General features: G+C 41.4%; 2 protein-coding genes across 6 annotated transcripts in view; one reads left to right on the forward strand and one right to left on the reverse strand.

Moving 5' to 3' along the window:
• Positions 1-24,137, forward strand: part of txlng (taxilin gamma) — a 765,700-nt gene that overhangs the window by 629,326 nt on the left and 112,237 nt on the right. The window lies entirely within an intron of this gene.
• Positions 20,170-24,137, reverse strand: part of ccdc102a (coiled-coil domain containing 102A) — a 97,912-nt gene continuing 93,944 nt past the window's right edge. For 4 of the 5 annotated variants that reach the window (XM_050052682.1, XM_050052696.1, XM_050052706.1 and 1 more), the window contains one exon: positions 20,170-22,273. In XM_050052682.1, the coding sequence (XP_049908639.1) occupies positions 22,141-22,273 (133 nt within the window). In that variant the 3' untranslated portion in view covers positions 20,170-22,140. The remainder of the gene's footprint in view (positions 22,274-24,137) is intronic. The other variant, XR_007570429.1, reaches the window with a different exon arrangement.

The raw sequence follows: 24,137 nt of genomic DNA on the forward strand, positions 1-24,137 counted from the left end.
ATGTCTCCACGACATACGGGGCATGAGATATGCCCATTCAAAGTTTGCAATTTCAATTGGTTGCTATAGCGCCCCCCTTTGGCCAATTGATGTAATATTGCTTCATTGGCATCCTCCCATGACCCTCTACCACTGTGCCAAATTTCACATGGATTGACCAAGTCAGTGAGGAGAAAAACGTGGAACAGACACACAGACAGAGTTTTCGTCATAATATATAGTAAGATACAGTAAGATGTCCTCTCAAGACATCTGTCTCAAGTCAAAGTCAAGGCGAGTCTTTCATCGATGTTAGTCAAGCAAGTCTCAAATCCTCAAATTTACGAGACTAGCTAGTCATGTGACTCGAGTCCCCCACCTTTGCTTTTTGATGATGGAACCAGGGCAGTGCTAACTTCTGCATTGGCCTGCAGAAAAACATAATTCTGGGAGCACTCTATTTACTGTCTACGGAGCAGCTCCTGACTCTGCCCAGTCCTATGCCCTATGACATCACAAGTTTGAGATGTTCTTCTCTGATTTTTGTCTTTGACACAGAGTAGCTCATCTTGGCAAATATTAATTTAACTTTTCTTTGCCGTGTAAATACCATATTGAAATTCTTAATGTAGGTGGTGTTACCCTTTAAACCTGCTACATATTAGCATGTTACCTTCGTCACTGTCAACCTGTTACCATGCTGAGGTTAGCTCACTGTTTAATAGCTCTAAGTGCAGTCTTGAATGCTGCTGGCATGGCTGCAGACTCGTAGCCTTGTTTAAGACTGTTTCCCTGAGACAATTACTGTATAATGTCGTCTTGAGATAAACAGTTGTCTCATGATTACAGACCACTATGTCATTATCTCAGGATAACTGCCTCCTGTAATGCATGGTTTATCCTCGTAGGTTTCATCATCAAGTCATTTCTCTCAGACATCCCTGAAGAGAGTAGAACAAAAAAACAAGAAGGGAAGGGAAGTAGACCTTGGTGTGCAACTTTGTGAACCCTGAAGCCTCTGACTGTCTTTTATAAAGCCTTGAGGTTTGGAACTATCCAGCAAAAAAAATTCAGGCAGAGTAATCCAATCTTTCTCATTTCACTGCACATCACTAAATTCTTACCTCTCAGGTGTCTCTCTTCTTCCATTTCCTCCTCCTTTCTTTCCCTCTCCTCCTCGACTGAGCTCTGAGACAAATCACACACACACACACACACACACACACCTGGTGAATTGAACTGTAAATGTCTTTTATTACGTTGATTATAAAAGCAATGTTTCCATTCAACTGTCAGATGAGGCAATTTGGAGCTAACTTGGAAGAAAACACAACAACACAACAGAAAAATGACGACTGTCTTTCAAGAAATGGTCAGTCTGTTATTACATTAGAGTGTCTGAGTCACACCGGGTGGAAAGATGCTGCTGCTCTGCAGCATGTCACACTTCAGGCCACAAACACTATCACTGACTGCGTCATTGTTCTCTTTATATGTTTAGATACAACAACAGAGCTCTGGAAAACCGTAAGATGTTTGAATTACAGTCACTACATCGACTACGTAAAGAGGTAATCCAACAATTTTGTGAAGTTTTGCAAAGAACAGAAGTATAATGGTCAAAATTGGAATTGAATCACTGCATCCTTAGTTTCTCATGATGCAGCCAACAGCACATTGTTTGTTTGACCCTTCCTGCCTGGTAAATGCCCATTTTTCAAGCTGCATATCTCCACTAACGTCAGACCTAAATTAGTGTTCTTCAAACTGAGGTCAATATATTCCTGACGACGTCCCCCACATGGCATCATCTGTGTTATTTTCTGAGACTTGTGAAAGTTCTTTCAGAGCACAGAGGACATTATTAAAGTGTTTCACAGGCTGCACATACTCCCCATGGTGCTATTATGGATCCTACAGCTTAACATGTGAAATTCCACCCTACTATGCTGCGACTGGTGAGTACTGGTCACGGCTTATGCTGTATTTGGCTAGTGCTCGTCACGTCTACGCATGAATGAATCAATGATTAGGGCAAAGAAGTGAGGGCAAGGGCTAGGACTAGCCAATCACAGCTCAGTAGGGCAGGACTTGCCTAGAAAAGCTATGGGATCCATAATAACGCTTCCTATGCAGCCCAACGTCTATGGGAATTAATTCGATGACTCTGCTACTCACAATTCACATCCTGTGCCAATGTTCAGTGCAGAAAGTAGTGAGAAGCCAATGAAAGTATGCGTGTGCTCATCAGGGGCTGGATGGGAAAACAGTAAGTCCAGCTTGCACGCAGCAAAACCAATTTGTGTCCAGTCATCAACATTAAGGATGTCAATGGTTCACCGTTAATTGGTTAAGTGCGATTTCTGACCGGTTACACATGTTGGTCTATAAGTTAATTTTGCTACTCTTCAGTTTACTGGATTGCCCACCACCTGGGTCTGGTAGGAGGTAGCTAGCAGCGTAATGCCAAACTCGGTCTCACACCATTTCTTGTCATATTCACAGTAGTTACCGGACAGCCCTTCGCTTTAAGACGGTGGCCGTGTGGGTGTGACGTAGTAGATGTTGTGGGAAGTAAAGTGGCCTATAGAGTGTACGGACGGGAATGCACCGTGAAAATAGTACTGTCCATGCTACGGGTGGTTGCTGTCTGTTTACAGTGTTTAGATAGGCTCCAGTTACAGCATATTCTCTATGAGAAGGCCCTGTGGTATGTTATGTTATGTTTTCCTGCTGTAGAGGAGAAATGAATGTGCTTCTGCACGGACCTCAGTTCTGCATCCTCATTCTTCAAGCAGAGTTGGTCCGGAATCTTAGAGCTAGTTGCCAGCAACGAGCCAAGTTGTAAAGATAATCTACAGAAAATTAGTGTCTCCCAACTACGGTTCGGAGCGCCAGACTGACCCCCCAATGGAAGAGTGTTACCAACTGTAATTGCCGAATGTGCAGTGCAGCTAGCTTTGCATGTTCTCCCCGTATCAGCGTGGGTTTCCTCCAGGTGCTCCAGCTTCCTCCCACAGTCCAAAGACATGCATGTTAGGTTAATTGGTGACTCTAAAATTGGCCGTCAATGTGAGTGTGAATGGTTGTCTGTCTCTATGTGTCAGCCCTGTGATAGTCTGGTGACCTGTCCTGGGTGTGCTCCGCCTCTCACCTAATGTGAGCTGGGATAAGCTCCAGCACCCTCGCAACCCCCAGCAGGATAAGCAGTTACGGAAATTGAATGAACGAAAAGTGGATTTATTGATATCTATATCGGTCAAATGAGTTGTTATATATTAGCATATCGGATATCGGCAAAAAATCCAATATCGTGCATCCCTAATATGTTGAGCTTTAGACCTGCTGCTTGTCATGTTTGTGTGTTATCTGCCCCTTAAAAGGCTGTGAATCTGGTCTTCAAACTGGAGCCTCCTCACAGCACTGAGCACTGATATGCATTATTCCCCCTTTTTCAGATACTGTTTCTAATAAGTTCTGAAACAATGTTGTAATTTTGTTCAATTATCTCCCCCAGTACTGACAGACTTTTCAACTTGCTTTAGATAAAATTTTAATGTTGGATATGAGACCAAAAAGGCTTGTTAACGTGGGCATTTTTCTTTTTAAGCAGTGCAGATCTCGCTCCAAAGCCCACAGCTCGGGGAGAGCCAGTGAACGAGGTAATTAGTATCATAATGTAGAATTCATACAAACATGAACCCCTAATCATAAAGTCTCTCGCAGATTTTAAGTGCTGGGATGCATGGGACTTTAATGGAGAAAATGAAACGCGCGTGCACACGTACACACTTACAGGAACATTAGCAGGGAGAACAGAGTGACGTTAAGGCTGCCATTAAATGCTCTCTAGCAGAGTAAACACAGAGGCAGTGCTGGGAGTCGTATCATATCCCATCCACAGTGAACAGATGGTTGAGCAACTGCAGCCTGGAAAGCAAGAAGGAACCCTAAAAGCAGCTAATGGCCTCCGTGGTCTTGCTATCTGCGTGTTTCAATACTTATTTTTATTCTTTTTGGCAAAGTTGACTGTGTTTTATGCTCCTTTCCATCAACCCAGCCTCACACAAACATTTAGACTAAGTTTCCCAGTGTGACCACAGTCCCCTAACTATGATGTTAGGGGTTTTTTTGGGGAGTTTTTCCTTATCCGCTGCGAGGGTCATAAGGACAGAGGGATGTCGTATGCTGTAAAGCCCTGTGAGGCAAATTGTGATTTGTGATATTGGGCTTTATAAATAAAATTGATTGATTGATTGATTGACTGTAGTGGTGACTAGTGAGAAGGTACATCAGCATCCCAGGCTCACATCAAAATATAAAGAAGCTTCAGTGGTCCACAGCGCAAAACATATTAGTTTCACAATACCGGCTATAAAATTGTGAGATGCTTACCTATATTTTGGTCCATTCTTTTGTACCGGCCGCGTCCATGTCACATGACTGCCAAGTGTCTGTCTGTGAAAACAAACCAAACAAAAAATGGCGGTCATTCATTTTATTGTCAGTGGAAATGCGTTATTTTAAGGTAGTTTGGGTATTACAATGACCAAATTAAAATGTTCTGATAGCATAGTCTTTGTTCCATGAATGTATATGATGTTAGTTTGTTAGTTATTATGAAGATTACTTAGGTCTCAAAAGAAAATTGTTGGAATGCAACATTTTCCATCGTTGCTAAGGTTGTTGCTATACTAAACCAGGGTTTGCATTGAGTCACAAATGAAGATTATGAACATAAAATACACACTAGAAATGTTATCAAAACCCATTTTAATGCCAAAACTATTTAAAATATTGCATGTTCCACTGAAAAATAAAATGAATATCCAGCATTTTTGATTAGCGCTCATCTCTTTGTAGTGATGTGATGCGGACGCAAGCCAATAGAAAAGAAAAGGCCCAAAAAACATAGGCATCTCACAATTTTATTTATTTTTTATTGTGAAATGAGTATCTTTTGCGCTGTGTACCAATGTAGCCATTACATTGATGTGAGACTAGGTTGCCTTCAGAGTAGCAGCATGTTGAGGGCAGCTTAAACTGGCTTTGAAGGAGGAGATTAACTTTATTCACACATTTTAATCCTGTTATTTCAACCAGCACCCTTTAAAACACAAGAATCTCTCAAATGATCTTATCATCAGTTTAAAACTATGAATTACTCTGAAAATATGACAGGTTTTCCTTATTAAATGTCAAGTTTGATTCATGTCATAAAATGAACACTTTATCATCATTCATTCAATTGTCGCTTTTATGCCACAACTATTTTCCTGAAATTCTGACATTATCATCATACCATTGTGACATTTTTTCACAAAATATTTAACCCGATTATTGGATTTGTTTCTCTCATCACAGGAGGCTACATGTGCATGTCGCTGTTACAGTACATGCTTTCCCCCCCGAGTAAAAAAAAAAAAAATTGCTTGGTTTTTGGTGTTATTTGGTTAAATTAATTAAATTTCTTTTATGAAAAAAAATGCCCCTTTGCCATTTTTAACAGCCACTTCTGGCGCCTGGCATATATAAAGTTAGTCAATTCGAAAGGTGGCAGATAAAGTTATAGATAAGACAAAGTTATAAACAAAGGTAAGGTAACGTTACAGACAAAGTTACAGGTAAACTATGGAACTGGTAGCTTACCCACCGGCACCACCGGGTCTCTGCCATCCGCTTCAGTGTTTCTGTCGCAGTGTCAGAAATTAGCAAGGGCCACGGGCCATTTGGCCCGCAATTTATCCAAGAATGCCCCCAAAAGCCATGTTCCGGGGGCCAAAATTGCCCTCAAGTTTTCGAAACAACTATATGTATTTGTATATGTATTTTTAACAGTATTACAATCTGACATTAAAGTATAATTTTATTTTCATTAAATTAATTTACCGTCACGTCTACAACTCATTTTCCAGACATAATCAACGAGATTGCACTGATTACGTGAGAGTAATCTGACAGAGAAGGGGAGGGGGCTTTGCTGTACCATAAGTATAAATTAACCATTAGTAATTTGGCCTTTTTAACAGTAAAAGTAACTGTAATTTTTGCTCGTGTTACTTAGATAACTGCTTTTAACTCTTGTTTTAACTTATTTTTTTTCATTTCTTGCTGTTGTAACACTTTGAGATTTTTCGTTAAATATAAAGTGTGTTACAAATAAAATTTATTATTATTATTAATGTGGTGAAACATTAGTACTGCTATCAGTAGATTAATGGTTAAATCATCACATTTAAACTGGTTGAATTATAGGAAATCTGAGTGATATTTTGCAACCATAACTTTATGTAACCCATTATTTATTTCATTTATAGTGGTTTCTACTTAAGAGTGAAGACACTATCTTAGTTGGTTTTGCTTTTCATGTGCTTATTGTTAGAACATAATTACAATTTTTTGATGGCCCCCAAACATTTTGAAAATGCCCCCATTTTTTAGACCGTGGGGGCCAAAATTGCCCCCAAAATATTTTGTTAATTTCATACCCTGTTCTGTCGGCCGCCTCCATGTCGGTGTCGGACCCGGGCTCAGGTACCAGGGGCATACCGGAGGTGGTGCAGCTCAACAGGTGGCTGTTTCAGCCGGGCTGTGGCTCTCTGCCTCAGTGTCAGGCTGCTGCTCAGGTCCTCTGTGATGCTGCTGGTCTGGTTCAAGTCGAGGTGGGACAGCAGGGCTGCTAACGGCTGCTGGGTAACAGTAACCGTTACTGACCTTTTTGCTAGCAGTGTTAGCATCGTCCTCACCAGGTGCTTATCTGGAGAGCCGAAAAGAAAAAAGTCGAGATAGTTTGTTCTTCTTAAGTACAATATCTCTGCTATCCTTTTCTTTTTTTAACATTTTGTTTCTCTGCTCCACCGTTTTTATGAATCTTTGTTTGTTTTTTAATGCCTCTATTCCTTCCTCCAAGTTTGCACCGTTTCCGCTGTCCAAGTTCCCACGGTCACATGACTCATCGTCATCATCATGACACAGACACCGTCAGCAAACCAGTCAGTTTTTTTTATTAAGAATGAATAGATAATAAATTCTGCATGGACTGGTTTGCATTTCTACACACTCATACAATTTATTAGTTCATTTCAATTTATTAAAAAAAAAAAGTATTAAAAAAGACAGGATGACGTAGCCTACTGCTTCCTGTTTGGCTGTTGATACTTTAAATTGAATTAAAAGTGAAGTACCAAAAAGTTCTTCCTATCATAATACATTTTTCCTCAGGAATTTTTAGCCTTATCAACTTTATGGTTGTAACATTTTACACGTTTGCCACTGTGGTTCCTCAGATAACGGCTAACTTGTTAGCATTAGCTAGCTGCCAACTAAGCTAACGTTCGTTCATTAATCTTACTTCAATATTAAGTCACTAACGTTAATGTCTAAATGTAAATCCTGTTCTAAGTGAAATTTATGATATGTGTCTGACATCCTAAACCCTGGGTTTTCAACAGAGGGTCTAAATCACTGTCTATGACAGCAAGGTAAACTAGTTAGCTAACATTTATGTACTGACACATATTGGCCTATTAGCTCTATTATTACTCCAAGTGTACGGACATACTTGTGAGCCATGATAGATTTTGTTTGAAACTTTTTGACACTCTGTCCACTTCAGAAACCACTGGCAAAAGGGGCAGTGGGGGAGGCTAATGCACCTAGCCATGTCCCAACTGCTGCTGACTGAGCAGCTACAGGAGAGCACTAACGAGAGAAGGCCTGAAAATATTCTGGGAATTATCTCGTGTTATATGTTTACTTTGTCAGTATTTTTGGCTGAGGCCCTGAAAAGGTTTCTGTCAATAACTCCTTCCCAGAGGAGAGCCCTTGAGGAGCTGCATGCAGCCAACCCCCTAGTGAAAGGGAATCCTGGGATTGCAGTGTGTGCGCCCTGCTGCAGCTGCTCCAAAGAAAGCAGCTAAAGCTCCAGGACCAGGGAGCCCTGGGTGGAGGGACACAGCCCAAGACACCACATGTGAGACACCAGTCCTACTGTCTGCTGTACAGTCAGGAGCTGTTCTGTGAGAATGTGTTTGTAGGCTGAATGTATGTTTTTTAACATCCACTGCGTTCAAAACTCACACTATATTCAGGCAGTGATTGTGAGGGGCTGAGAAAGTAGGTGCGTTTTGAAGTTTGTTTGTTTTTCTTTTCTAACACAACTACTTTTGTTGATTTTTCTGTGTACAGACCAGTTAATGCCTTCAAGAAGAGGCTGTCTGAGCACCTTATCCTCACTGAATGATCATCACATCTGCCTCTTTTTGATCATTTCCACTAATTTCCCCACATTTCCATTTTATTGCATCTTTGCCTCTTATACTGAGTTTTCCTGTTAATCCAGTTTCTTCAGTATTTTCAGTGACTCCAGAGTATTTGAGTTCACCTGAGGTTCATTAAAGTTTAATGTCTGTACTGTCACCTCAGTTTGAGGGCGCACAAACAAAGGAGATGACATTTTCAAAAGTATTTACATCATAAAAGGCCACATATTGCTTTAAATCATTCACGACGCAAACTGTGCGTGTGTGCGTGTATGTGTGTGTGTGTGTGTGTTAATAGTGGGTTAGCACAGCCAGGTGACAGGGCCTGTAATTACAGCCAGTGAGACCAGACAGCCTGTCTTCTCCCTGCAAAAGAAAGACAGGATAGAGGAGAGGAGAGAGACGTACATACACACACCCACTGGCCTCCACAGACGTGTTTGTGCATCAGCAGGAACAAAGAAAACTCAAATCAATGAATGGGAAGTTTCTGATGGCTGTCGTTGCCTTCACATGGTTTAACATGGAGGCCAGCGCAGACCTGTAATCACAAGTTGCATTTTTAATTAGAAGTCAGCAGGTTGATGTAACTCATAGCCTTTAATGTTCTATTCAAGTTACACTGCTATGGATGGACAGTATAACGCAGTGGTGGTGGGTTGAGGTCCAAAAGTGGGTTGTGGGTCCACTCTGAATGGACCACAAGTGACTCGCATACGTGTCAACTTTGTAAAAAACACACTTTATTTGAAGTACAGTGAATTTCCAGCACGGAGCTTTTATTTTGAAGTGCAGTTTCCTGCTGTAGAGTGAGTGACTAACGGACAGCTCCTTAACAGAGACAGAAAAATAGCACACGACATGGACAAAAGCTAGTATGACACTGAATGTATTCAACTCTGTGGACTTTCTGCCTGGACCATTTGGGAACCACTGATATAATAGTGTCATACATCAGATCAATATAAGCTTTTTGGTAAAATAATATATTAAAAAACAGACATTAGTTATGTCGTCAACCTCTGTATGATACATTTTGACTGATACATTTATGAAAGGATTGATCCATACTACAGTTGTGTATGAAGTGACTTCATAGAGAGCCAAAATGTAACCATAACATCTTGTCAGGAAGTAAAAACTTCACTCATTGACGTCTGTAATGTTGCATATTACTAAACATCAACATAAACAACATAACCTTACCTAACAGCAGGCCATATGGTTCACTTAACCAGGTTCCTCATGGATCATAAAAGTCCTAAATCTTAAATCTCATCTTAGGTTTTGATATTCAAGGTCTAAAAATGTCTCATAATGTCTGGAATTGTAGGAGGGGACGCATTGTTCTGATTTATGTTTTATTTTTCCAGTATTTTTTGTCACACAACAATGACTATTTTCCAAATCCAATACCTATTTTTTTGTATGTTAAATAGGTAGCGTACACATAGGTAAGCTACCACGGTGTCCCTGGTTTATTGATTTCTTTTGCTGCATACCTAAATGACAGAATGGGTTGCTTGTTTTGAAACATGGTTAATTTTGTGAAACAGTTGCAGTTTCGGTTTAGAAAGAGATCATAGTCATGTACATAATTTTATTTTTTTTAAAGATTATTTTTTGGGTTTTTTGCCTTTAATATACAGGACAGTGTGAAATGGGGAGACAGAGAGATTGGGGGGGACGACATGCAGCAAAGGGTTGCAAGCCGGAGTCAAACTCGCAACCGCTGCAGTGAGGCATCATCTCTATACGTGGGGCACCGGCACTATCCACTAAGCTACCGACGCCCCGTCATGTACATAATTCACTTAAATTACGTACACAGCGTAAGTCAAGTGTGTTACATGTGAAAAGTAAGTTGAATACATCAAGTCAACCCTGACTTTTAGTTTCACACAGGGCAAAAACAGAAGACTCCTGGTTCAAAGTCCTGTGTTTGTTTGACCCATCCATGCACCCCGACCTCCTCCTTAACCTGAGTTTTGTCTCTCTCAGTGGTCCAACCTTTTCTCATTCCGAAGTTGTCAAATACCGCTGATTGGTCAGTGATTTCCATGCCAAACACCAACCATAAAAGGCATCCTTTCACAGCAGTGTGATATGCCACCAGGCGGCTAGTTTATAATGCCATTTCCTGTGCAAACAGAAGTGTATTTTGAAAAGACAATGCATGCATAAGGCATAAATTGACACAGCGTCCTGGAACGTCAACAACAGATGCACCCAGGATACCTAGTGCATCATATGTAGATGTAAAAGTCCACTGACCAAGCGGCGATATGTGTCGAGTTGGGAGTGAGAAGAAGTTGGTACGTCACCTGACTTTCTCATTTGTTCCCTACATAATTTTTATGGACACTAGAGGTTGTTGCCAAACAATAAATGTTAATATGGGTCATAATAAGGTGCTCGTACACATGACCTATACAGCTGGTTTTGGGTGAGGACGGTCTGGGTTCACATAATTAGTCTGAAAGGTCATTTAAACAAAAACAAAAAGAAACAACTAATATTGTTTATTTAAAGGTGTCCTGTGGAGTTGTGACGACTGGTAGCAGTGTTTGTTTGTGAGAGTGGGTGCACGAGTTGTTTGTATCTGTTGACCACCACAGGGCACCTTTAATATTTCTGTTTGTAGCTGACTTTAAGAAACACAATTACCCTTGAGGTCAAGGTAAAAACTTCACCAGTGTGTTTAAAGAGGACATATTCTGGCAGATTCAGTGTTTATTATACAGAACCGTATAGAGGCATACACAAGGGAAGAAAGCAGTGGCGTGGCACACAACACGAGTCCTTGGCTGGAATTGAACCACTGAAGTTGCAGATGTATAAAAGCAGCCGTATAAGACATGTGCGAGTGTTTGTCAGGTACATTAGAGGATCTTGTTGTGATAACAGAGCAAAGCTGCCAGAAAAGCAATTGTACGTGTTGTCTCATGTGCCCGTCAGACTGTTACAGCGCTGACATTCGGTCCTCTCTGCTCTGACAGAACTAAAAGGGACAATTATTTTATTGTCTGCGCTCCTGTCTTCGTTCTTTGTCAGAGTCTGTGAAGAAATCCCGGCAGACCATCTCCTCTTCCTGTCAAGAAATAACAGCCTAAGAAATGGGATTCTCGTACCTCTGTGTATTGTCTTGATTCATTATTCACCTAAAGCCGTGTTTATAAAGATGATTTATGATCATGTTGCTGGCAGAGCTGCAGTTTGTGGGAATAGATCATGTCGAAGCTTATGAACCTTGAACTGAACGTGGAGCAGCTCCAGCTTTATGTCCCATGCACACTCTTATGGACACGCTTTTATTTTATGCTGCAAATGTTTTCTTTTTATTTCATTAATTTCCCTATTAATGGTGATATAACTCAGCCTTTGGCAGCCATATTGGAGGCACTCAGCTCTTGGCAACAGCAGTTTACAACAATGGACCGCGTTTCTACACATAAAACTGCAGTTCTACAGGCCTGAGGAGACGTGGCTTATTTCTGTACTGTGACTGACTGGAAACAGACCAGCTCATTCTTCATTCATGGTTCTGATCTGCTTACCGTCAGCTTTGCCATAAACAAGCAGCCATTAACACTCTAAACTATCGTATACTAAATGCCACACAGCCTTAGAAAATGAAGGTGTTTTTTTTTTTTTAAAACCTGATTCTAGATTTTAGTTAAGAATCAGCACAGTCTTTACTTCAGTCCAAAAAGGTAACACACAAACAAGGAGTCCAAAAAAAGCTTACGAAACAGACAGAGAGTGGGCAAAGAAATCCTGCCACAGAGACTGGTAGAAAACTATGACACAAAGGAGCAAAGACAATCTGGACATGAGGAGCTGGTGGGTTTATACACACAGGGATGGCTGAGAGGATAATCAGCGGCAGGTGTGGCTGATGGAAGGCGGAGCTTAGTACTTCAAAATAAAGGAGGAAATGTAACAAAATCCAGGATGTAACACCACTTGAGTTTATTTACCAAAGTCCAGTGGTGTAATGTAATGACATAATAATACTTTGTTATAGTGCTTAAATACTTTTTAGGGAGTATCTCTACTTTTCGTGAGTTTGCATATTTCTGTTATCAATACATTTTCCCCCCAAGCGTCTTCATATTCACTCATGGCCGTTTGGTTTGGGAACCTGGCGTCAGTACTTAACCACAAATCATTCAACGACTAAAAATCTCTTCTGGTAAGACAGGACCACCGCCACCCACTGCACCCAACATCTCTCCCCTACATGTCAAAACAAATGGAAATATACGATGTTGGAGCCATATGTTTGATTTGTGTTAAATGTATTGTCCTAGGTCCAACCACTAGGTGGCTTATGTGACTAGCTGAGGTAGGCCATGGTATTTAAGTTCATGCCAGTGAGCACAGGTGATGCTGATGTTGGGAAGCAAACAGTTTTCGACTGCGTTCGATTTATAACGTTGTATTTATTGGAAGTTTGTGTTGAAACTTATTGGAAGTTATATGGACATTACGGCCACTGGTGAGAAAATAAACGTATCATGATACAGCTACAAGTAGCTATGATACAAGTACACGTCTAAACAGTTCAGCCAATAAGCAACATGTAGCGGCTAAAGTACAGGGCGAGTCACTACGTACTACTTACTTATACTATACCATACCTATGCTGCAATCCACTGTACGATGAACTCGGAAAGAAACAACCTCCAACATGGAAAAGTGCAATGGAACAATCACTCAAGTCAGAATTCCAAGTTGGAAACTCCAAAATCCATCAAGCAGTTCACAGACATAAACACATCTGACGTCACAGCAACATGATGGCGCACACTGTGAACGACCTTTTCATCAATTATTTACCTTAAAATATATTTTTTATGTAGCATTTGTGTTGTTAAACATGCTGTAACAAAGTTGACACTACCATTTTCATTTGATTCAGTTAATCTGTGCTCCGAATGGAAGTCTTTGTGACCATGTGTATCTCTGTCCTCACAAAACCATCACACACAAGTTCTACAACTTCACGCTATCAGCTGCGGTGGTTCACACTGTTAGACTCTGCTCCTGTTATTCAGGTGAGGTTGAGGTGTTATGTTATTTTAATGAGCAAGACGAGCAAGATCTTATTTTACACCCTGTTTCTCTTCGTTAATGGTGTTGTGGTAATCGATGTAGCTCAATCTGTAGATGCTTTTGAAGCTCAGAGACCAACACAGTCTCACTCCGACCTCGTCACATATTGACGTTTGGTCATGTACTTTCTACATTGAGATATGACTTCCAAGGTACCCTGGGTGTGTTGGTTGTTGAAGTTCTGGGACGCCGTGTCAACTTCAGCCTGTTACATGCATTGTCTGTTTTCAAAATACACTTCTGTTTTCACAGGAAATGAACAGTTTGCATACAGTCTCTTTCACAATAAACACAGTGCGTCGGTAATGTGCAAATTAGCATTTCTTTTCCTTCAACAACTACCGCACATGGTTGGGTTTCGTAAAAAACAACAACAGGGTTTTGCTCTAGAATCTTATGGGATGTGATCACCGCTCTCTCGGGTGAAAGTCGGTGTTTGTTGGACTCATCCACCACCACTTTTACCTGCCCCAGTTGGACTTCCGCCACCTTAACTTTCGTCCTTGTCCCGCTGCATTTCCCTTGACATTAAAGGATGTCTTTTTTCGTTGGGCTCTGCCTAAGGGCCAGATTTTGACGACTTCAGAGTGAGGCCAGGCTCCAGAGACTTGCCATACAAACATCAGTCTGCTGCAGGCATCTGTGTTTTTCCAGCAGAGGCACTGGGATGCATTTAGATTTTCAGAACTCAGGAACACATTCTCGGAATTACCGACGTCCAACTTTTAATGGATTGCAGCAAGAGGTCACATGATGACACCTGAGCAATCTCCATGACAACTGAAAGAACCAGACTACGTCTCCAAGGTCAAAGCGAGCTGTCACACTCAAAATGGAAAAAGAGACAGCCGATGATGAAAATAAGAGCTTGAACGAAACTTGATTGTCCTTTAATGTCTCTCAGCTCGCAAACAGACAGTCCGTACCGACGGTAACGACCTGTGTGTGTGTCACGATCATTTATTGGCCTCGTTCACATGCAGTCATGCTTAAATTGGTTTATTACAAAAGAGACAGACACCAATTCAGAGCAATAAAAATGAACAGAGAGACGGAGGGAGGCTGCCAGCACGGCTACCGTCGACGCAGGGAAACGGAAGAAATCAAACAGGCCGCCGTTCAATTACTTTTCACAACACGAGGAATAATTTTCGCATTGTTTGTGTTTGCAGTGACACATAGGCATGCATGCTCACACACACACACACACACACACACACACACACACACACACACACATATACAGTGCATGCATACGAGGAGAAGCTGTGGTAGCTGTGGAATAATTATAGAGGGATCAATGTAATGTTCTGCCTTCCTGCTGTCAGCCATTACTGGCCTAATAAAGACACGGAGAAAATTAACATAATGAACTAGGCTCTAGGCTTTGTACACACACACACACACACACACACACACACACACACACATCTATGGAAGTCAAACACCACCTCCAACACATACATTGAACACCACACACACCCTCAGTGCATTACAGTGTGTGTCATGCTTAGCCAACAGTTTTCAGAATTATCCTCTCTACTGTACTCATGGGATGGAGCCAAACATTAACACACACACCATCATCCACAGCTAACAGCTTGAGTGTGTGGGCGCGTTGTGTGTTCGCAGTTATCCCAAGGGCACCGTAGTGACTACTTGCACAAGTTTGTACGTCTAAACTGTCAATACACCAGTATCTGCTTTATGCAAAGTAAGCACACACACACACGCACACAGAAAGTGCAGAGCCAAAGTTGCGTGTCTGATTTCAGTCGCTCTGACTCCAGCCTACACGGGGGTGAAACATTCATTATATGTCTTGGCTTCTCTCTCAGACACACACGCGCACAGAGTAATGAATATGATCTCAGAGGGAGCTGCGAGCTGTTCCCCCATGCTGTGTGTGGGGAGTCAGGCTGAGGTTCAATCTCATTACTGTGTCTACTCTGTGCACTACACCACAGTCGGCACTGCCAAACACACCACAAGTGTGTGTGTGTGTGAGTTTAGCGCTCTTTCTCACTCCAGCTCCTTTGTCTCTGATTCTTTAACTCTCTGGCTGTCTTACCCTCGCGTGCTACAGTATTCACCCTGCGTATTATTTGGCCATGGAGGTTATGTGTACTCATTAAAAAAGTATCCTCAAACATTTCTCTTAACTGTGTCTAAGGCTGCGTTATTTCTGATGTTTCCATTGAATCAAATGACTGTGTGATGGTGCTGAAGTCACTGTTGCTTATAGAACATTTTAGGGCTGATGTAACAATGACGTCATTTTATGAGCTGGGGGCAAAACATGACTCAGCACCACAAGGCTGTAGGCTACACCGGAGTCTTAAAATGTCGTAGCCGCCACTGCCCGTCAACAAAAACATGGTTAAACGTGATAAGACCAAAAGACTGAACGGAGGCCATCATCAAAAATGCTCACATGTGCAGCGCACACTTCATATCAGGTTAGGGAAAAAGTATTTCCTGTTGTAGGGATGAATAACTATGTGTATTAAGGGTTATCATGTCCACCTCATCAGAAACTGGGGGGGGATTAAGAGGAATCCTGGATTTCTCTGGAACTTTTTAGCACATTAGCTAACGTTAGCTTCCATAGCAAGTGTCATCCTCCTTTGTAAGATTGTTAAAATGCCCTTTACAGCAGAAATAAACGTGTTTACAACCTGGTACAAAAAACACTTTTGGCCTCTAAAGCTTACTTCCTCGTTCATGACGACCGTACAGGAGGTTCATTTGTATATAACCCACACCTTTACATTTCACTAAGGCTTAAAGTTGGGCCCACTTAAGGGTGTGGTGCTTTGAGTGATCGGCTGTCAGCGAGGTGTCACCACAGACTATGGGTGCATTTCATCATGCTAATGTGTCTCCTCACTTCCCTCACTCACTTCGTCTCCTCGTGTCTTGGTCCCAGAGCAGAGGAGGTGATGAAGAGCATCATATATCAATATAGCATCAGTTTTAAGCAGTTACATATTACATTAGTTACATATGACCGGCGACACAGCTGTATTTCCTGTCAAACAGACCGCTACAAATGTCCACAGATCCTCTTATTAAAGATAAGTTTAAAAACCTCACAGTCATATTTAATAGACAGACAGACAGGAACATCTCTTATGCACCTATAAAACTTTTAAATATACATATTCATTGAGCTATTTGAATTGCTTAACATAACCAACTATTAGTAGTATTATTAATGTTGATCACGGATCAGTTATTAGTTGTGATCATTTCGGCTATTTATTTACTTGCAATATTGTTATCTGCACAATAATAATAGCTGTGTAAGACTGTGTGTATGTCAGCTGTATAGTAAATTAAATAACTGCTGCTTTGTGTGATGCCACCACACTTTCATAATTAAATTATCCTATATATTCTACAGTGATAGATTCATCACACGTAACACTGACAACACATTTTACTGCACCTCACTATTTAACTGTGTTCTATTATCTGTAGATCCTGATATACACCACGAACTTTCAGTTTTTGTCATCTCTTACCACATTTCTTTGCTTGAAACCGGACAAGATGAACTTATTTACAGCAAGGGTTTTCGTAGTCAGTGTGGCCCCAATTTTTCCGCCTACATCTGCACATTGGCACCATTAAAAGTACGCCAAATTAGCTTTTCGTCGCTCCTTCTTGCAAAGTACACATGGATGTATAGACAGTTATCACTGGATTACTTTGATCCTGAAGATGATTCTCAGGCGAGTTCTGAAGTGTCTGTTTTTCTGATTTCTAGCCATCTACTGGGCGGTGCAGTTACACTGGGGCCCGTGGGGTGGGAGGTGGGGCCTTGCAAATAACTTGGATTGTCACCTCGGGACTACACCTGTGTTCAAAGAACTCTAAATTAAAATTAAAAATGGTGCCATTTACTGTCGGCGAAATGCCCTCAAAAATGCAAACCAGCCTCCGTCATGATTTTCTTTTCGTTTCGTTTCATTTTGGTAGTCAGTAGCAAACTATAACAAAATTATGTGCTTACTCTACATGAACTAGGAAAAACCATTATAAAACTATATATAAAAACTACTACTTGATTAAATGAATAATTTGTTATTTTCTTTATATTTTTGTTGCATACAGGTCTGCAATGATGATTGTTGGGTAACATATATGTTCATATTGCCTAATGTCAAGTCTTTATTTGAACATGTGACAAGACAATATATCTGGTGGCTAGTTTAGGTGCAAAATCTGTCAAGACTGAAAAACTGAGCACATCTGCAAGTCCTGCCTTTCACACAGAGTAGTGACAAGAGAGGAACAATCAGGAGGAAAAAGTAGAAAAGCTCCCTTACTAACATTCATTTGGCTTTTTTATAAACAGTCGCCAGTGGTGCCCGTTACAATAGCGTGCACTGGGGCCCGTGGTAACTACCTTACACCACTGGTGGTGGGCATCATAAAGAGGATGTCAAACTGAATTTAAACAGATATCACTTATTTTTGTGACTAAGTTAAGAGTCTGAGGAGTACACACGTTATGTACCTAAATTGCCTCCATGACATGTGGCTGCAGCTGTTGACAGCGTTTCTGAACAGCAAAACTACGACTAACTTCCAGTTGTTTTTACGACACCTCCATGCACCTCTCATCTCAAACAGTATCTTAGCCTCATATCTCCGCTCTCCCTCGTCTTACAGTTTGAAAACGTGTTTTTCTTTTGGCAGATTTATCTAACATCAAGTTTCTCCTCTAAATCCACTTCGGCTTCTTTTTCATGTTTAATGAAAATATCCAGACAACAATAAGTGTTTGAACCGCAATTAAGATTTGATTAACCTAAGCATGAACGTTACCAACATCACCATGGCAACTTTATCAAACCGCGGCTGCTCTGTGAGAAATCACTCGCTCTGCCTCTTTAGGAGAAATGTAGGTTTTTAAGAGAAACTTGAGAACAACTTTGAGGTTACAAGCAATAAGGCACCGCTGAGTGTTCTTCAAATAAAAACAAGATTACCCCGACACACACATTATGAATACACACAGTATGGAGAATAAAACACACAGTGACTCATGTTTGTTTATATGTACAGTTGACATTTATAGAGCTAATACAAAACCACTGTGGTACAGATCATTTATAAAAACTAAACCGTAACAACGACAACATAAATAGTTCAGAATCCTGATCAGTAAAAATATCTTGGTCCCCTTCCAGCGCCAGAGTTGAGGCCGAGGCAGAGAGCGACTGTGGATGACGGTGGAAGATAAATGAATGTGTTATTGCTTTCACAACTGCATCTATCCACTGCTCGACCGGAGCTCCTCCACAGTCAGGAAATTTAGTCCAGCAGATAGTCCAACACCCAGCGTATCCAAAATCCGCCTACTGTTGAATCCATGGGCCGTCTCAAAGGAGCTGGTGAGTATTTAGTGTAGAGCCTACGGGGATTTTACTAGCCTGGGTTTCAGTGAGTGTTTTATTATCCCATGACGGTCTAAATGCTGCTTTGGAGGCGTTTCCACCCCCACTGAATTCAGTCCAGAGTGAATTACTGGACATAATTACTTGGGATTTGTGGGACTTTTTTCTCCAGGAAAATTTTAAATACTGAACCTCAGTGTAAACACTGCATAAAAATCATATCTGCGCCAAAAAACTCAGAACAGAACAACAGACCTCTGAATGTATTTCAAGCCTCTGCTGTTGGGAAATGTTTGGTTCCACTTGTGTGTATGATGACATTCTGTATACTGATGAAAAAGAAGGCTCTAATTCAACAGTATCAGACGACGAATCTAACTATAATGACCATACAGACTGAAAGCTAACTCCAAAAATTCAAACCTAAACCCTAAAACTCAGATACATCAAGGAATGATATTCTGATTTGAATCCCACTGGTCTGCTATCATCAAACTGTTCCACTGTCAAGATGGTTTGCTATTGGTCAAAAGTGCAAATCTGAAGTTCATCCTTTCAAACTGCACTCAAAAGAGAATCCACTAATGGTGCAGATTTCACAGGAATAAACAGACTTTGTTGAGAAACGTTGCTGTATAAAATGCTGATGTGACCGGGCCTTCAGTTAGCATCCACAGGTTCAGACCCCCCTCACAGACACTATAAAGAGATTTTACTACTTCCATCCATTACATCCCACAATGTCTTTGTTTTACAAGGACGCTGTACATTCTCATACCGTCATCTCTTCCTCATGTTTATGTACACATTCACCGCACTATTTGTTTATTGTCGAGGAGCAGCTCCAGTCCTGCTGGGAACACACTACATTGGGGAAACTCAACTTGCTTTGCACGAGGGCCACTTTCAGGTGTGAACAGGGTGTTTCTAGGGTTTGAGGACATTCTGGGGCTGAGCCTGTACCTCTCTCAAGGGTCTGGGGGATCCTCTCCTGGCATTTTTTTATGCACTATGGCACCTTATCTACATTAAAGTACAAAAAACCCCAGTGTGAATCAATTTATTTTCATTGTGAATTAGAAATTGGCTGGGGTGCCACCTGGCACTCTATTGGGTCCACAGGCTGCAAGTTGAGTACCACTGCACTACATCTTTAAATGATCAGGCCTAATACATTTACATGAGGATACACTCACAACACAGTTACAGGCTTTTTACTCCGTTCTCCATCTGGTTCACATTTCCCCCAAAAAACACTGCAGGATGTGATAGAATTATTTTCTTTGTTTTGTTGTGTTACACTGTTTTAGTTTTAAAATGCAAACCATCTTTTTAGGGGATGGCAGCTCAATACCAAGAGTCTCAATACTTTTCATAAGTGGCTCTGCAAACGTTCTGTCGTCACCTTCAGACAAGAGTCTGACATTAGATCACATACAAGCTACTCAGTGTGTACTCATACTAAACCTGTGGCTCAAAGTTTGGTGCTGAGTCGTTATCATATTAGTTGGTCATTATGTGTGTGAAAAGCTTTTCCAAATCAAAAATATAACTTTGTCTTTAAAGAGGAAATAACAAAAATATCCTCCTGAGACCTGAACTTTTGTTTGGTATGCTATTTTAATTTCTCCTAGCTATTTGGGATCAGTAGGACCTGATAAGTATAAAAAGTAAACATTGTCAATGATGATTAAGTCCAAATGTCCTCAAACAAGACGATAATAAAGTCCTAATGTCTTGAAATGAGTTCTTACTAATTAACAGTGTCTTATCTTGTCACTGTTTCTAAAATTGGTCAAATTTGTTGCCATGTCAAACTAAAAACATAACTAATCATGAATAAACAAGTTTCAACCATAACATGTGATCAGGTTTTGAACCTTGTCCACTTCTGTCTTGGGATCAGCTGACTTGGCAGAGATGGCTGCCATCTTGTTTTCACATGGATTAGTGTATTGTGCTCTTACTGCCACTAGATGGCGCAAAGGAGAGTCCTCAAATGAGGTCAACAGGTGTGAGTTAAGTAGAATAAAGTATAAGGTAAAGTAAACCCAAAATGTGACGTCCTCATATGAGGACACAGGGTCTCAGGAGGATAGAGCCTCTGTCTCAGGTCAGGTTCAGGTCTCAAACTGGGCAGTACCAGGTGGATTTGGACGAGTTGAGCCTAAAAGGCATGGTAAGGGCCCGGCTCCGGTCTTAATCAAATTTAAGCAGTTATCTGAACGCAGCCTGACGACCCATAATGCAACTCAGTTGCAGCATAAACCACATATACTCTGGAGCAAAGTGAAGCAAGTTTTCTCTCAGTTTGAGCCCCTTTGGGCAAATTTGTGATATTGATCTCTAAAAACAAAGTTGACTTGACTGATTGGGGATTGATGAATAGAAAAACTTGGCCAAGCTGGAGGCTCCTGCTCCACACATACAGCGGCTGTAATTCTGTCCAACTTGCAGCCATAATGAAGCTAAACGTGGTGCAGTGTGCTCCCAGCATTGGCTATAAACTTCAAACACACGGGAAACTGATTCTGAATCTTCAATATTTGGGAGAATTTCTTTAAATGACAGATGATATGTGATCAATACAATACATGAAATGCGTTAATACTGGTGATGTAAATGTGGGGTTGAGTCTTGTTTTAATACAGTAGCACAGTTCAGATGGGACAAGAGTAATGCTTGGGGTGATATGAGGTAAGAATGGGTGAGAAAGGACTGAAAGGATGACGCGTGTCGGCCTCTGCTCGAGTGGTTTAGTGGAAGTTATAGGAAGATCCTTTCATTCAGCGTCACACTGTCCGGACATCCTGTTAATGTCTGTCACACGTCTGCTGGGTTTGATCTCCTTGCTGTTTGTCTTTAGAAGTCCAAGCATATGTGTGTTTTTATGTGTATGACAGTGTGTGTGTGTGTGTGTGTGTTCTGCGTAAGGATTAGGTGTGTGCTCACCATACTGCTGCTGGGTGGAAATTTTGTCACATCACTTCTGTCATGTTTGAACTCCAGACGGACAACTGTGTGGTTTCTCTGAGTCTCTTTGTTTGACAAAGCTTCATTTTTGTTCATTTGTTTTAAATGATGATTCGATTTTCGATCAACATGGCCGACCATCGACTGTCTAACATCAGCATCCCAACACAACGAGATAAAAGTGGTATTTTTGATCTGACTCTGGTAAAATATCTCATAATGTTGGAGTGGTCCTTTAACAGCAGCTGCTTCCTGATGCAACATGTTACTGGAGATACAAAGTCCCCCCCCCAAGAGCAACAGTATTCACCTTTTCTTCTTCTTCTTCTTCATTTGACTGAGGGTGTCTGTGTCAAAGTATATCATGTGTCACTATATGTGTGTGTGTGTTTGTGTCTTTGTCATGGGATCTGGAGCTGCAGTTCCTCTTCTTCATCGTCCATGTCGCTGGTTGGACCGTCTGGGTTTTCAGGACTGAACCGAGCCGATCGCATCTTCCCAAACAGACCAGGACTCTGCTGCTGCCGCCGCAGTCTGAGCAACAGAGACAGAGTGTTAAAGGTGTTACAGATGTTACAACAACATAACAAAGCTGAGGAATATAACAGAACTGCATATCATTTCTACATCAGACACACTCTGCCCACGTTATTTGGCTGATGACAGGCAGCACGATGATGCAGTGGTTAGCATTGTCGCCTCACAGCAAGAGGGTGTCTGGTTTGAACCCCGGGGTGTGGGAGCCCTTCTGTGCGGAGTTTGCATGTTCTCCCTGTGTCAGTGTGGGTTTCCTCCAGGTGCTCCAGCTTCCTCCCACAGTCCAAAGACATGCAGGTTAATTGGTGACTCTAAATTGTCCGTAAGTGTGAATGTGAGTGTGAATGGTTGTCTGTCTCTATGAGTCAGTCCTGTTATAGTCTGGTGACCTGTTCAGGGTGTATCCCGCCTCTCACCCAATGACAGCTGGGATAGGCTCCAGCCCCCCCACAACCCCTAACAGGATAAGCATTTACGAATAATGAATGAATAAACAAATCAATAAGGTCAATCAATTGGGACAACAGTCAAAGGACAGGTACAATCACGGAGTATAGAGATATAAACATCAGTACTGAATCCTTAAAAGTAACCGCACTTATGTAAATACACGAGGAATACTCTATGTAAATGGACTAAAGCGAAAGCAGCTAACATCTTTTACATCTCTGGGTTTATTTATGCCAAGCAAAAATGACAATACCAGGGAGTGTGTGATCTACATGCCAGGGTTGATTTCAATGAGCCACAAAATGAAAAAAAGATTTCATTTCACCCTGAGCTGTATGCATTTCAAATTGATTTAAAAAGGCAATGACTATTGATTTTTCTGCAGATGCAGCTACTGTAGGTCTATTATGGCACAGACCTTGAAAACAGATTTGGCCACACTTGATTCTACTCAGTGTCATTTTTTTTGTCTTGCTGCCCTCGTTCTCTTTGAACACACGAGTTGTTAGGAGGGTTTGAAGCCTCAAGGTTTCAGCTCTCTGAAAGGCAGAGTTTATTAAAATTCTTTTATGCATTTCAGGTGATGTCATCTCTGATCAGGACTGTTCAAACATCCTGTAAAGATGACCTTCCTTCCCTCCCAATCTCCTCACCCTCTCCCCCCCCTCACTGGCCCTCAGGTCAGGGTCAGAGCAACCATTAGATTAACCATCATAACATTTGGACCACAACAGCAGCTCAGCCACTAAAAGCTTTTCTATTGAGCCTACAAACACTTAGCAAAGCGAGGGACCTGAATGACTATCAATCTACAGAGAAAGACAAGAGGAAAGAGAAACGGAGGGGGGGTGAGACAGTGATGCCTGTCCTCCATTTGTTCTAAGCTGGGCTGTGGTCACTCTTACAATGAGCGATGAGAACGATCGATGGCTTTCCCAAAAACACCTGCAAGAGTGACAGTGTGGCCATGAAGCACCAGATCATGTTCCACAGACGGAAACACGAGCAACCACTGATTAGAACGAAGTGTGTGTGTGTTTGTGTGTGTGATGGAGGACTTTGTGGCTGCCAGTTTTAGTGCCGTGCAGGTTTGGCAACTCACGGACAGCTTAGTTGCCCTTAGGGCCGAGTCGCAGCAGCATTTAAAGTGGTGTAATTCTGCATTTTAAAGGCTGGTGTGACGTCATTTTAATCAGTCGATTCCCTATTAGAGGCAAAATAAATAGGCGACAATCTTCTGTGGTGAGTTCAAGTTTTGTGACGATGTTGACCAATCCGAAAGTTAGCTAACGATAAAACAAGCTAGCCATTTAAATGGAAATCTTCAAATGTAATTTAATTCCTCTGAGCAGTTTAAGGATTTCGTGACGACGGCAACTCTGCTGCTGAAAAATGTATGATACTAGCAAAA

The sequence above is a fragment of the Epinephelus moara genome, chromosome 1 (assembly GCF_006386435.1).
Source record: "Epinephelus moara isolate mb chromosome 1, YSFRI_EMoa_1.0, whole genome shotgun sequence".
NCBI lineage: Eukaryota > Metazoa > Chordata > Actinopteri > Perciformes > Serranidae > Epinephelus > Epinephelus moara.